At 35.9% G+C, this 17,169-nt stretch overlaps 1 protein-coding gene across 1 annotated transcript in view; it reads right to left on the bottom strand.

Annotated features, from left to right (window-relative positions):
• PDE10A (phosphodiesterase 10A) overlaps positions 1-17,169 on the bottom strand; it is a 291,717-nt gene that overhangs the window by 81,774 nt on the left and 192,774 nt on the right. The window contains 2 exon segments of the mRNA XM_059940850.1: positions 7,064-7,113; positions 7,608-7,728. Coding sequence (XP_059796833.1) covers positions 7,064-7,113; positions 7,608-7,728 — 171 coding nt within the window.

Here is a 17,169-nt window from a genome sequence, read left to right as displayed (position 1 = left end):
TGCATTAACGCATTAACAACTGATGGGTATAAATAAGTTCTAAAGAAACTTAAAAATGAAGTAAGGGCTTTATTTTTCAAAATCAATCATGATGAATTTTTAAAGACGTATTTAAAAAAATTTTTAATACAATGCTTAAAGGTTACTTTCCATTTAAAGTTATTACAAAATATTGGCTATATTTCCCGTATTGTACAATACATCCTCGGAAGCCTATCTTACACCCAATGGTTTGTACCTCCCACTCCTCCATGCCAATCATTATGAATTTTGACATAAGAACTTGACTGGGATGTTCAGATTAATAAGATGAAAAAGATTATACTCACTATTTATTTTCATAGGTGGATGAATGAAAACTTTCATCAAACATCACTACATAACATTTTAAACGTATTAAGACTATTATGCATACATTTACAATCTATAACATCCAGTGTCGAAATGAGTCTCTAAAATTAATTTCTGCTTTAATGTTGTATGAATCTATGAAAACTTTTATTAACACAAACATTTTTTGGAGGCTAGAGATGAAAACTACACGAAAACTAAAAACAAGAAGAAGGTTCAAAGTTTCAAACCTCAACCACCTCTACCCTTTCCAGAGAAGAGCATCACTGCACTCAGGGCGTGCACCTGCCCACTGATGCTCTGCTCCTTCACTCCCACCTGACAGCTCTGCAGGTGGCTTGACTGTTGTTAGGCCCTTCCCCTCCCAACACCAGCAAGGAGACTGGCCAAAGAGCTAGAAATCAATCCAGAGGCGAGGCCATGCAGTAGTAGGGGATGAATTAGCTCTTTCAATATTTCAAAGAAACTCATTATGAACTATCCAATATTTTTGTGATAACAGTACATTTTCATAAATATTTCTAAAGTTAAATAATTTAAACTAGAGAAGATTGGTAACGGTAGTCATAATGAATAAGTTGGCTCAATGAAGGAATAAAAAGCATTCAAATTAGTTAAAAAATCAAATTTTGAGAAATAGACTTGGTGGGAAAAGAACCATAGAATAGACTATCACACATTATTTCTTAAAAATCAGGATTTTTGGATGAATTGGGAAACTCTGATTCATTGACATCAACTAAAGAGAGAAGTCTACTTCACTTGGTAAACAGTTGCTCTCATCTTTCTTTCCATGAACGATTCAAAGATCACTTGATTCATGAAACTTCACTTTCATGTTAAGGTCTCAACTCACAACCAGTTAAATTTTGGAAACACTTTTTAAGAAGAAAAAACATTATTTAGGCTTACCATTAAGTTATTTTTCTTATAGACACTAGATGGCACTGGAGAGTAGATGAATGTAGATCCGGGCAGAGGGCGTGAGCCAGGAACCCCAGGTACACTGGACCTTGAACCACATGCCTAACTTTGTTAGCATAATTCTTAGAAATAAACCTACTAAAGTCATTGTGCATTGAAAAAAGTCACACAGTTACTCTAAACTACTGGCTGTAAACTGGTTTCTAAGCTAATACACAAAAGCTATCTATGAACTTACTTTATGAATTATAAAGTTTGACGTATAATTAGAGATCACTAGGTTTCCAGCTTTCACAAACCACAATTACAGGCAACACAAGAAAAACTATAGTAATGACATTATAAAAAATGTTACATAGTAAGTGGAGTATGTGACTAGGTATGAAAGAGAAGACCTGTAGAAACATTAAAAGGTGAATTAAGCAAAATCTTAATCATGGAAAAATCAGTTTTGCCCAACAAACATTTCAAAAGCATCTTGTATATGTTATGTGTCAGACACTGGTATTGGTCAGAACACAAAAGGCTTCCTTTCCCAGCTCCAGATTTCTCACAAATTGCTTCTTCCTTTACTGTCCCTTCTTGTCTGTTAAGGGAGAGGCCTCCTAAGCCCTGCTCTACCACAGGGCTCATCGTCCAAGCTCTTTTCAGTGTCACCAACCCCAGCACCCCTGCCAGCCCCATCAAATGCAGGATCCCAGGGCACCTTGGTTCCTCTCTGTTCGCACGTAAGGTCCTGTGCTGTAATTAACTGCGGATTTCTTGATTTCTCCTACTGGTTGTACATTCTTTGAGGACGGGAATGATTTTTATTTATCTTTGAATGCTCAGCAATTTAGCACAGTTTTTGGTACATGGCAGGTGTCTGAAATGGTTTGTTAAATAACACGCATGATGTAACATTTAACCAATGGAGGTTAAATTCAGACTTAGAAAGTTTAAGACTCTTGTCAAAGTCCCAAAGTGGTGAATTGGAACTCACACAATCCAACTCCAGAATCAAAATTCTTTGGAAAACTCAGCTGCTAACTGGGAAGCTTGCCTTCTCTTCCCAAGCTCTGAGACAGTGTAGACAGCACAGGAATTCTCTCTCCTGAAGGGCTGTCCCCAGTGGAGTGTTAGCACAGAAGTACAGGAAACGATTCTGGTTCATCAATGTGCCCCACGGCTAGCAACTGCCTGAACGAGGCTGGTGCTCAAAAAACAGTGTTCAGTAAATGTCCTACCAGCTTTTTAAAAAACATCATTTCAACACTGCTTTCCATTTCTTCCATTTACCGGTCTATTAGTTTTCTATCATCCTTTGCATTAAATGGAGCAATTTATATTGTCCTCAAACACTGTCCATTTTATCTAGATTTTCACATTTATTAATATAAGTATCCTCTCATAATTTGTCATTTTCACGCTATTGTTTTACTATCTTTTAAATTATCTTCAAAATGAGTGTGATAATCACATTTTATGCTTTATTTTTAGTGCTTTAATACCACTTAGGTTGTTTTCTATCATCTCCTAAACTTTCTATGTTTTCTTTAAATTTTTCTTCTCTGGTAATATGAATGTGGGTTTTAAATTCTACTAGTATAACTTTTGATGTATTTAAATATTACTTAAATTATATTTCTCAATGCATCAATTTCAGAAATTAAATTTTTTCTACTGATTCTCACTTACGAAAAAAGAAATTAATACTTTTATACATATAAGGATGTCATAGTCCCTGCCATGTCTGTCTTAATCCTTGGTATTTATTGATATAGACTAAAAATTTTATCTCAGTCCATTTGGGTTGCATTATTATAATTTTGTCACTAAAGTATATATATTTTGTTTTGAAAGTGAGTTATTAAGAAACACTTTCTAACTATGATTCAAAATCCAGAGACAGTTTTTAAAAACATTGATAAATATCTATAATATGCTACCTTTCATGTACAAAGGAAGAAATGTAAGAAAATATACATGTATCTGCTCATTGTTCAACAAAATGTTTTATTTTATTTAATATGGTTAGCTTACATTTTAGAAGTATGTCAACATCTGTTGCAAGCAATATGGCAGATTAGATAATTTGACACTCCTGAAAAAAACAATTTTAAAATTATTTAAAAGCTGGATAAAGTATATTTCACAAATATTTTATAACGCATTGCTGGGCTGACAAGAATGGAGGAATCCACAGAAATCTAAAAGGAAGTAGATAAAGGAACCCTGAGAGGTTAGCAAATCCCAAACTGTTTTTTTCTTGAGAGCATCAACTAAAGCCTAGATATAGAGTTGACGCTTGAACAACATGGGTTTGAACTGTGTAGATCCACTAATTTATTTCAATAAATGCCGTGGTAGTACTACACATCTGCGGCTGATTGAGTCTGCAGATGTGGACCCGTGGATACTGAGGGCCGACTGTAAAGTTATATGTGGATTTTCAACTGCATGGATGGGGCCAGGACCAGCAAAGGGCTATGGGCTCATCTTAGTTTGAAGGGTGAATATACTTACAGCTGCAAGGGGATTACTAGGAAACCAGATTATCTTGGATTTATTGCTGGAGGGAAAATAAAAATCTCCTCTGAAAAATAACAACTGCACATCATGTGGATTTGAGGCTTGAATCCATACCACTCAGTGGTCTGAAAAAAAATCTCAACTAGATAATTTAATTAAAATAGTCCTGAATTGATACTGCCTTAGGTGATTGACAAAAACAAATACATATCCAATCTCTAGAAATACAACAGGAAAGGAACTTCAACAGCCTCAAGAATATCCATTTAAAAGGGTCAAAAGAATATGGTTTATGGTTAATAAATAAAAGGCATGAGCACATAAGTCATCATTGATGAAAGGCAGATGAAACAAAAGCCAAGAAACTAATTTCAGAAAGAATATGAAACAACACAAGAGAGGTATAGTTAGTATATTTCAAGAAATAAAAGATAAACTTGAAAATAGGTCCAGGGAACAAAAAAAAAATGAAGGACTGAGACAAATCCAAAAACCACCAAAATGTAACTAATTATAGTCAATATATGGAGAGATAATATTTATCAACCTGAATTCTCCATCCAGCAAAAATATCTTTCAAAAAAGCAGGGAAAGAAAGATATATTCAGACACACAAAAATGAGAGTTTCACATCAGCAGATTCTCACTCAGGGAAGTTCTCCGAGACAGAAGAAAACTGATTCCAAATGTCAGACCTGAGATACAAGAAGAAATGAGGAGCAAAGGGACGGGTAATTATGCAGATACATCTAAAGAAACACCGCCGTGAACTTCAGACTGCAGACAGTAGGTCTTCTTCCTAATCCAGAGAGATCACTGGGCTAAGGAAGTAACAAGGGCCTCACTACCTATGCGGAATGCATAAAAGGAAAAATACAGTGAACAGAACAGTCATTGTCCCCTAAAATTATCCTCCCAGGGAGACAAGGTCTTTGCCTTCGTGAGGCTTATAGTCTAGTGAGAAAGCCAGATAAGCAAATAATCGAACAAATCACAGATAAATATGTAATTACAGGTTCAGCTAAATTCTATGCAGGAGAAGTATATGACATTAAGAAAGCATAGCAGAGTGGAATCTGACTTAGGAAGGTCAGAAAAAGCTACAGTTTTGCTATGTGCCCTGCTGCTCCTAGGGTTATACTGTTAAACAGGATACACTTGGCCCCTGAGATGTGGGAGAGAAGGGAATAATGACCCTAGAGAGAACCACATAGAGTATATTAACTGACCTGAGGGGTTTAGAATAAGGAGCCAACTAAAGCCTGAAAAGACATGGTATTCCCCCCCCCCTCAATTAAGCTACAAAAGTGAATGATAAGTAAAAGTGAAAGAATTAGAATTGATACACAGAGAATTGCATTTTGGATTTTATAGATACAAAAGCGTTTTCTAAATCATCATCACGCAGAAGTATGCAAACAACGACGTGAGAAGTACAGCCAAGTGAGTAAGAGCATGGGGTTTGGGAATCTCAATCCAGGCTCCAAGAGTCAAGCACCGTTGGAGGTGCCCACACTGCAGACCCAGGCCTCGAGGCGCCCGCCGCTTTTCGACCTCTGCAAACAAGGTCTCCCCGTCACCCCATTCTCCATCACGTGGAGAAGAAGAGGGCCAACCCACCGTGGCAGCCTCGGTTTAGGGTTCATATCATTTCTTTTCAGGTGAACAGCTAGAATGCTGAGTCCGCGATCCAGGTTTCAGTAGAGAATCTCATTGGTCCCCGTTTGGGTCCCAAACAGCTGTGGTTGAAGGTCAAGGGTCACATGAAACAAACACGGCTGCCATGGCCAACCCTTGTGGGTTGTCTGGAGATGTCGGGGAAGGAGTAATGAGATGTGAACTATCACAGTTACATGCTGATAAACATACCAGAAATCATAAAAACTATGGCAAGTTATAGAATAATATTCTGAAAGTAAGTCTTGATTTTCAAATAAAAATCTCAAATTTTAGAAACAAATTTTTGGAATGAAGAGAAGAGATCTGTTTGTTATTTTAGTAGCTTAGCCATTCTAAAATACTACCAGTATGTAAAACAGAAAGTATTTACAAGTAGGAGTAATATCTGAATAATTCAATTTATTAAACCCTCTTGTTAACTGTTTATATGAAAGGCACAAGGAGAGATGCTAGGTGAATACAGAAATGAATAAGGAAAGGTCCTTGTCCTAAAGAGCTTTTAATCTTGTAACATAGATTATCACAACGCAAGGGGAAACGAGGGCAGTGCAAATGAAGAGGATCAGTTACGAGCTAAGTCGTTCAGCCAATAAATACTTTTCGTGCAACTACTGTCGTGCTTTGCACTACTCGACTATTCATGAATACTATTAAAAATCTCAGACTACTGTGTCTCTATTCCTATTAACATTTTATATAATATAAATATTATATAAATATTATATTATATAAATATATTATATATTTTGTGAGTTTTGATTACTCACAAAAACAAGTATCACATTGCAAAAATACATCCCAAATCTCAAATAACAATACCAAACGCACAAGAAATACACAGTAAAAGTTTGCAAAATAACGTTATAACGGAGTCATATATTTCAGCTATGAATATAGGTGTTACTGGTTCAGAACATTTTTCTAAAATGTTACATATGTGTTAATACCATAATAAAACTCAAATGCCAGTAATGGAATGTCTCGAAATACTTTTGCAAGTGCCTATGCAAGCTGCACTTGACAGTGGGCTGTGCTTGCAGTGAGTCAAACCAGAAACACAGGGTCTGCCTGGCCCACCAAAGACTGGACCAGGCACCCCTGGGCAGCCCCATGCCACCAAACAGTCTGAGCCACGGCCACCACAGCTCAGCAATCTATACCTAGCAACTCCATCCCTGCACTTTTAGAGTCATCTTAAAAAATACCTAAAAAATTCACATAAAACTTCTGTTCTCATTTTCTTCTACTGCAGATTGTGTGTGAAAAAGGGCATAGACTGTCCCTGACATCCCAGCCCACAGTGATGAAATAACTTCTATACCAAACAGTAAGTCTAGAAATGCCATTCAGAAAATAGGATACCACAAACCAAAACCAAAACAATAAAAAAATATAAGATTTTATGCCTAAATGTCACCATGTTGGTAAAATTCCCAGCTGGTAATAACCACATATAGAAACAAAATACAAAATGAGCTTTAAGGTACTTAATTATGATACATCTATTAAGTTGTTTGTAACATAATAGTTTATCTTTTTTAAAAAGCTTATAACATTCTCTTATCTAGAGCACCTATATCTAAATTTAGATACTTACATTATTACACTCTCCAAGGAAATACAGTGCAAATCCATCAGCTTTTGTGGCTGCCAAAGTAATAAAAAAGGAAGAAACTAATTTCAATGGAAGAATATAACATGCATGAATTCTCTAAGGTGAGACCTCAAATATGAGTCTTTTGAATGGATTTGTTAGCAAAATTAACAGTCATGCAGTAAATTGAACAAAATAATTATGGCTTTACTGAATCACATAATTAGAATATTTTCATTAGCTATTGCAATTTTTAAGATGTGACATCCTCAAATGCATACAGCAATGTACTATGTAATAATACATTTGTCAAAATGTGAATATCAGAACTATTAGAAAATATTTTTTAAATTTGAGACTTACATTTAATTTTTTAAGTATTTAAAAATAGATAAAGTGATATTCATAATACTGAATAACCAATAATATAAGTGTCAACCAGAAAGAACGATGTATATATGCTTACATATCATCAGTGAAGAGGACATAATTTAACTTTATCTTCGGTTTAATTTTTCTACTAGGAGGACTATAAAACGTTTCTTACCAATTTTAATGATGCTACTCAATTCATAGAGGAGTAGTTGGTTGTCTCCTCCTGTATCCAACCGTTGTTCTATATAGCTGTTCAGTTCATATACGACTCCCTGCATATTTGTATCTTGATACTTTGAATAAAAAAAAAGACATAATTAAATATAAAAAAATAAAAATTCCTTAGTTTGTAAAACATACTATTAATATATATGGCTTTATGTTATATAATAACTATTCATTATGCTTTTATAGAGCATGATTTAAATATTATGATCTACTATAAACACAGATTGAAAATTAAAATTGCTACAACTTACTTAGAATTATCTATAGACTCCATGCATGCTTATTTATATTAAGACATCGAATGTTACAAATTACAATTTTGTTTCTGAAGTTTTATATTGATATATGATGTATCAGGCAACTAGATCAGTAAAAACAGTTCGAAAGTTTGCTAACTGAATGAAACATCCTAATATGCTAGAAGAGCCCCCACGTGCATCGCACCGGGTGAAACAAAGTTTATTACTCTCCACTCACTTGGGTGCACGTGGCGACCACTCTAGTCTGACCTCAAGTCTGCCACTAGAACGAGAGCAGGAGCCGCCGCCGGAGTAGCGGCAGCCCCGCTGCAAGCCCGTGGCACAAGGCTGCACCGTGGGGCGGGGACAACAGCAGGTGGACAAAGGTCTGGGAAGAAGGTGGAAGTGAAACCGTGGCTGTGCCCGGCACTGTGTCTTCTTCAAAGGGCTGAAAACAGTCTTGTAATGAGCTTCCCTGCTACACAGCTTGCCTTCCTAAGCCTCTTTGCCAAACATCAACCATGGCGAACTTAATAAAATTCTGTGACTCTGTGGCTCAAAACAAAACATGCGCAGCCAATCCTGACAACCTACTACACGTAGGAACACTTCTAGAAACAAAAAATGCTAGAGCATGAACAAAACAAAATTCCAGTCCTCAAGGAACGTACATTCCCGTTGGAAGGGAATAAGTAATCTACACGGTGTGAAGGAAGGCTGTGGTCACGATGGAGAAAGGAGAGCTGGGACGGCTGAGAGTAAACGCCTCTGGAGGGAGAGGGCTACCTTTTAAATAGGATGGTCAGGGAAGGGAAGGTTCAGTGACATGAGATATAGGGACAGACTCCAGTGAAACTTAGAACCCGTGAGGGCTGAAGTCTGCCCATCATCCACCACATCTCTTGGCTTCTGACCTATTAACAGACTCAAGTTCCAGGCAGGCCCCAGAAAATGCAGTATCAAGGATGACTTGTCAAGAGATGAATACACACCAAAAGGAATGGATTAGATTTCACTAACGTATAGAAACCTCGGAAACAAAGGAGAATGGATCTCACAGGTGCTGGAATAGGCTAGAGTAAAGATAATGGTGGACCAGGCAAATTTTTTATATGGGTGCACTAAGCAGAAGTACTGGCTTCAGGGTGCTAGTGCTTGCTTGGCTAAAACCTATTCCCCAACACGGCTGACACTAAATGAAGCTGAAAACCAGAACTTCCCTGGTATATATTCTAACCTTGGCAAGACTTGAATGCTAGAGTGGATTTGTCCTATACGACCCGTCTACCCAGCCCCTAGCTATATCCCATGGACACTCCCTTCATCAAGGCCATGAAAAGGACATCCCGAGGCCACACCCGCCTGGCCTGTGCGAAGAGGTCTGCGGTGTCGGCCTCAGATGACTAGGGGCACCACCGCCCTGCTTCACTGAGAAGATGGGATCTTGGCATCAAGGGGACAAGAGGCAACACATAATCTCCAGAGATAAGGTGTTATTAGCAAAATGGACAAAACTGAAGCTGCTATCAGAATGACCTGGCCAGCAGAGCTCTTCGACACTGGATCAAGCACTCGATCAGTGTCCCTGGAACTGAAATAGATAGGGCGACCTACTATTTTTTCATTTGTCTGAAGAGAGAAGTTCTGGGTTAAGCGAACAAAAATCTGACTTAATTACCACAGCAGAAAGTCAGGTACCTCAATGAATTCTAGACTTGAGCCACTTCACAGAACTTCTTGAATAATGCCAGGGGAGACCAGGTCCCCTTGAGGAAGGATTTTGATTCACAGCCCAAAATTTACATTCCCCAAAGAGGTCTGCCGTCATTAAGCTGGGTAACTGTGCACTGAGTGAAGGGGAAATTATCTGCCGTCATTAAGCTGGGTAACTGTGCACTGGGTGAAGGGGAAATTACCAGCGTGATAGTGAAAATGTGCATAAGAATCAAGAACACTTGAAATTCTGATGCCTACAAAACGTGACAGCATCGTATGGGGTCGCAAAAGCTTTTGTTGTTCCTTATCATCTGTAAAAAGATCCTATTTGAGCTATTCCAAGTTTTGAAGAACTCCAGAGAAAATATTCTACTCTAATATACCCTTTCTTCCTTACTGCTCATCAGAACCACTCATTCTATAACCCCCCACCCCAAAGTCCTGGGAAAGAGCTTATCTGAGACTGAAGCCAAGAGATAGAGACTGAGTCATAATGACAGACTTTGAACCCCTAGACCCAGCCATGCAAAAGCCTTCAAGCCTAAAATTCTATCCCTAGGCATTTCTTTTTCATGAATCAATCTATTCTTCGAATACACCCTCTTTTTTGTGGGGAAGGGATACTTTAGCTAGTTTTAAGGTGGGTGTTTAGTCATTCAATAGAGGAGTCCCTATAAAAATGATATACAGACTGACCCTTTTCGCTGACAATGTAATTCTGAGAACAGGCCCTTTAAAATGACCAGAATGCAGAGCTGACATTAATGACCAGCTGTTCTCCATCTCTTCTGGACAGGAAATGGGTTGTCACACACAAGTGAGAACAAGAAGACATTTGGGGTTAGGGACAGTTTATCATGAGATTTCCTTTCAAGTCTCTGGGCTTCATTTTCTTCATTTGTGTAACACGAAGATTGAAATATATTGTCTTTAGAATACCTTTCAACAGTAACCTTCTGTGATGATCTATGACCTCAATTTTGTTGTTGTTTATATTAAGCTTCAAATTCTAATCCTGAACCTAATAGATGGGTTAGTACACCCTGTTTGCTTTGATTAGCAATGACAATTGCATAAATCTCATAAGAGAAAAATGTTTAATTATGATTACTAAACTATACAAATGTAATATTACCTCTAAAATATGAAAGACCTACATTCATAGTTAGTGGATCATTCAAACCATAATATATTGAAAATTTTAAATTATATATAAATGTGAACACTAGGAATAATTATTATTTGGTTCTTAGCCTTATGGCCATTTTGCTGCTCATGAGCACTAACACGAGAGGGAAGGAAGAGGCAACAAGTGGAGATGAACGTCAAAAAACTCACTTCTCTTATGGAAACATGATGAAGAAAGTTTACTAAGGGATCAATTCCATTCAGTTGAATAAACTTTCAATTCTATGTCTTGACTAATAGAAAATTACAATAGTATATTAATGAAGTTGTTAAGAACTTGTATTTGCACAGCATTTTTAACTTCACAAAGTCCTTTCACGACTGACTTTATTAAGAGAACCCATATAAAGTATATACTGAGTATCACTGAGACATTCCTCAATCAAGATGAGTTAGAACTCTAAGGTACAATGAGTTGGGCGATATAAACCTTAGAATCAAACTGGACATGGCCAACCTCATTTTCTGTTCTACGCTGGTTTTCATGCAGTACTTGCTTTTCATTAGAGCAACCACTAAAAAAATGGATTTGCAGAGATATGACTTCATTGACAGGACTGTAGTGACCTAACATTAAAACTGGGAACTATGTCAGGTTACTATTGAAACTGTGAGCTCCAGCAAGCTCTGACAGACGGTGTTGTTTCCCATGAAACTGTAGTATGTCTTAAATCATCCCTGTGGGTTTGTTGTGGTGCCTAACGGCATTTGGAACACAATTTGGGAAGCAGGGGAACAGCCACTCTTTCACCCTGAGGGAAATAGTATTTTATGAGACACAGTGGTAATGAATGGAGAAGTATTAACCCTTGGTTCAGAAAGAAAGCTGAGAACTGGTCTCACCAGAAGAGTAAATGTCCTCAGACTTGCTAAAGTGAATTAGGTGTTTAAACACAGATTGGAAGACCACTTCAGTGCAAGAGTTTAGAGGCAATTCAAGAATGAAATGGGAGAGAGAACAAGATGAAGTCTGTGATGCCTGCTGGACCCAAAAGCCCATGACTCCGTGAAGGGTCACTGACATATCTTGAAGCACTGTTAACAAACACACTAGAAAACAGAGTGAGATGGGTGTTAAGTTGGATAAATACTTAAAAGCATGCAAAATAAGCTTTTAGTTTCCAGTATAAAGCTCAATGTTTGAATAATATCTTCTCATCATCATTCTTTAGATTTTTCCTGTTTCTTTTTTAAATTCACCTTTTTTTAAAAAATAACTTTTTGTTTTGACATAATTTCAAACCTACAGAAAACTATAAGACTAGTACAAGAAACTCCTGCATACCAACAATTATTTACATTTTGTCATATTTGCCTTATCCTCTTGGTAAATTCTTTCCCTCGCTTCCTCCCTCCCTCCTTCCTTTCCTTCCTTCCTTTCCTCCCTCCCTCCTTCCTTCTTCTTCTTCTTCTCCTTCTCCTTCTCCTCCTTCTTTTTCTCCTTCTCCTTCTTCTTTCTCTCTCTCGCTCTGTCTTTTCTATCTGTCTGTCTATACACACACACATATATACACACAACAGTAATGAATATTTTTTTCTGAATATTTGAGAACAAGTTGGTATGCTCCTTTTACCCAAACCTTCAGTATATACTCCCTAAGAAAAAGAATATTAAGAGAATACACTGAATTTGTACACTGAATGTGAGAGACATAGTTACAATGCAGTTATCATAATCAGAAAAATTAACATCGCTACAACAATATTAGCTAATTAAAAATTCACATTCACAAAGAACAAACATGTGGACACCAAGGGGGGAAATTGGGGCGGTGGTGGTGGGATGAACTGGGAGATTGGGATTGACATGTATACACTAATATGTATAAAATAGATGACTAATAAGAACCTGCTGTATAAAAAATAAATTAAATTAAAATTTAAAAAATTCACATTCAAATTTCATAGCTTGTCCCAATAATGTCTTTATAATTATCCCCTGCTCAGTGGTCCAGGTTTGAACTCCAGATCATATATGGCATCTGGTTGTCGTGTCTTTTTGGTATACTTTAATGTGGAACAATTCCACAGCCTTTCTGTGTTCAAGCCTTTCTTGAACTTGATGTTTTTGAAGAATATGGGCCAATTTTGATTTGTCTGATATTTTCTCAAGATTAGATTCAGGTTCTGTGTTTTTGGCAACAATACAATGAGGTGATGAAGCTAGAATACTATCAACCATCCTACATTTGCTATTTGGCATTCTACTGGGAAGAAGAGCTTTCTGTTTTCCCTCATTCATTCATTTACATGATGCTTATTTTATTCAACATGTGTAATTAATATTAATTAATACTGTTATACATGTATTTTAATGCTCAAATTGTCCCAGATTTGACCAATGGGAAGCCCTTTAAGATATCTCTTATGCCCTTTTGAAAAATTTTCATGATGCTTTCAAGACTTTCTTACTTTCTCATCAAATATTTTGCTAGCGCTTGAAATAGCCATTTCTGTTTCTCAAAAGAAGTCCTAGATCCTTTTAGTGGCAAATGATATTTAAAATCTAAGAGCTGGAGCTATATGTGCCCACTGCTGTCATTGCTTCTAGGCTTCTCATCAACACAAATATAATGTATATATATGAGAGGGCCTTATGTAAATATATATATATACATATATACAAATATGTAATTCTTTACTTATTTATTTATAAATACATGTAGAGTAAAAGATTAAAAACTATGAGTTCTTACTGATACTTTCAATTTCAACCAAACACCACAGTGTACACATTCTAATATTCCCCATTTCTATATCTGTAATTCCTCACCCAACAATGAAATATCTTACTGCCAATGACTATAACATATTTACATATTTTCTCAAGCCTAGAACATACGGAAGTAGTTTCAGAATTGTTAAGCCATGTCATTGAAAATAGCAAACCTACTAACTAGTTGTCAATATATTTTAGATTTTTAGGTAAATGTAAGAAATACTAAAATATACAAAAATGAAATGTACAATTCATTAAGTTTTGACAAACGGATACATTCTTGTAACATATACACTAATTAAGACACACAAAATCACCATACGGTAATTAGTTGCATTTCTATTCACAGACTGTCTGAAAAAGAAATTAAAATAACAATCTCATTTACAATAGTATGAAAAAGAATAAAATACTTAAGAATAAATTTAACCAAGGTGGTAAAAGATCTGTATGCTAAAAATTATAAAACATTGATGAAAGAAATACAAGAAAGCACAAATAAATGAAAAGATACCCCCATACTCATGAATTTGAAGAATTAATATTGTTAAAATGTCAGTGGTATCCAAAGTGATCTACAGATTCAATGCAATCCTTATCAAAATTCCAGTGGCATTTTTCCTAGAAATAGAACAAACAATCCTAAGATTGTATGGAACCACAAGAGGCCCTGAATAGCAAAAGCAATCTTGAGAAAGAAGAAAAAAGGTGGAAGCATCACACGTCCTGATTTCAAACTATATTATAAAGCTATAGTAATCAGAACAGTATAGTACTGACATAAAAACAGACACTTACCAAATGGAACAGAATAGAGAGCCCAGAAATAAATCCATGCATATAAGGTCAACTACTCTTTAACAAGGGCAACAAGAATACACAGCATTGAAAGGATAGTCACTTCAATAAATGTTGATGGGAAAACTGGATATTCACATACAAGAGAATGAAATTGGACCCTTATCGTATGCCATACACAAAAATCAACTAGAAATAAAGACTTAAATGTAAGACCTGAATACTGTATTGCATACCTGAAATATGCTAAGAGTAGATCTTCAGCATTCTCACCACACACAAAAAAAGAAAATAGTAACTATGTGAGTGATGACTGTATTAATTAACTTGATTGTGGTAATCATGTTACAACATATATCAAATCATCACCCTGTATACTTTAGACATATACAATTATTATTTGTCAAAAAAAGAAAAAGAAAATAATTTTTTAAATAAATGTAATTTAAAAAATAAATAATAAACATCTCAGCAATAATAATAAAGGTATAGAACATTTCATCTTTCTATAAAGTCCCTCCCATGGTCCTTCTTAATTAACCATTTTCCCACTAGAGTGGTGCCTGTTTTAAGAATTTTATGTAAATGGAATCACACAACATGAACTATTTTGAACCTTGCTTTATTTGTTCAACATAGTATTATTGATATTCATCCATGTTGGTGTGTGTTCCAGTAGCTTGTTCCTTTCTATTTCTGGTAGCATCTGTTGTATAAATATACCACCAATTGTTTATCTGTTCTACTATTGTTGGATATCTGGGATGTTTCTGTTTCCAGCTTTGGAATATTGGGAATAAAGCTGTTATGAACATTCTTGTAGAAGTCATTTTGTGAACACAGGTTTTCAATTATATTAGAATAAAGGCCATATATGACAAACCAACAGCTAACATCATACTCAGTGATGAAAAGATGAAAGCATTTCCTCTAAGATCAGGAACAAGACAAGGATGTCCACTCTCGCCACTTTTATTTAACATGTTTTTGGAAGTCCTAACCACAGCAGTCAGAGAAGAAAAAGAAATAAAAGGAATACAAATTGGAAAGGAAGAAGTAAAAATGTCACTGTTTGCAGATGACATGATACTATACATAGAAAATCCTAAAGACACCATCAGAAAAGTACTAGAGCTCATCGATGAATTTGGTAAAGTTGCAGGATACAAAATTAACATACAGAAATCTGTTACATTTCTATACACTAACAATGAACTATCAGAAAGAGAAATTAAGGAAACAATCTCATTTATCACCACATCAAAAAGAATAAAATACCTAGGAATAAACCTATCTAAGAAGGCAAAAGACCTGTACTCGGAAAACTATAAGACACTGATGAAAGAAATTTAAGAAGACACAAACAGTTGGAAAGATAAACAGTGTTCTTGGATTGGAAAAATCAATAATGTTAAAATGACCATACGTCCCAAGGCAATCTACAGATTCAGTGCAATCCCTATCAAAATACCAATGGCATTTTTCACAGAACTAGAACAAATAGTTTAAAAATTTGTATGGAAACACAAAAGACCTCGAATAGCCAAAACAATCTTGAGAAAAAGAACAGGGCTGGAGGAGTAATGCTTCCCCACTTCAGACTACACTACAAAGCCACAGTAATCAAAACAGTATGATACTGGCACAAAAACAGACACATAGATCAATGAAACAGAATAGAGAGCCCAGAAATGAGCCCACACTTATATTGGTAATTAATCTATGACAAAGGAGGCAAGAATATACAATGGAGCAAAGACAGTCTCTTCAGTAAGTGGTGTTGGGAAAACTGGACAGCTACATGTAAAAGAATGAAATCAGAACATTCTCTAACACTATACACAAAAATAAACTCAAAATGGATTAAAGACCTAAATGTAAGACCAGATACCAGAAAACTCCTAGAGGAAAACATAGGCAGAACACTCTGACATAAATCACAGCAATATTTTTTGGATCTCTTAGAGCAAAGGAACCAAAAGCAAAAATAAACAAATGGGACCTAATTAAACTTAAAAGCTTTTGCACAGCAAAGGATATCATTGACAAAACAAAAAGACAACTTACTGAATGGGAGAAGATATTTTCAAATGATATGATTGATATGGGGTTAACATCCAACATACATAAACAGCTCATGCAACTCAACATGAAAAAAAAAAAACTGATTAAAAATTGGGCAGAAGAAGTGAATAGTCACTTTTCTAAAGAGGAAATGCAGATGGCCAAGAGGCACATGAAAAGATGCTCAACATCACTAATCATCAGGGAAATGCAAATCAAAACCACAGTGAGATATTACCTCACACTTGTCAGAATGGCTATCATCAAAAAACACAAATAACAAATGTTGGTGAAAAGCGAACTCTTGTGCACTGCTGGTGGGAATGTAAATTGGTGTAGCCACTGTGGAAAACAGTATGGAGGTTTCTCAAAAAACTAAAAATAAAACTACCTTATGACCCAGCAATGCCATTCCTGGGTATATATCCAAAAAACCCCAAAAACACTAATTCAAAAAGATACATGTACTCCAATGTTCATAGCAGCATTATTTACAATTGCCAAGATATGGAAGCAACCTAAGTGTCCATCAACAGAAGAATGGATAAAGAAGATGTGTTATATATATACAATGGAGTACTACTCAGCCATAAAAAAGAAGTAAATTTTGCCATTTGCAGCAACATGGATGGACTTGGAGAGCATTATGTTAAGTGAAATAAGAAATAGAAAGACAAATACTGTATGATATCATATGTGGAATCTAAAAGATACAACTAGTGAATAAAATGAAAAAGAAGCAGACTCACAGATATAGAGAACAAATTAATGGTCACCAGTGG

Source organism: Balaenoptera ricei, chromosome 12 (assembly GCF_028023285.1).
Source record: "Balaenoptera ricei isolate mBalRic1 chromosome 12, mBalRic1.hap2, whole genome shotgun sequence".
NCBI lineage: Eukaryota > Metazoa > Chordata > Mammalia > Artiodactyla > Balaenopteridae > Balaenoptera > Balaenoptera ricei.
Note: the sequence above shows the minus strand (reverse complement) of the source record. Positions and strands in the feature narration are given on the sequence as shown.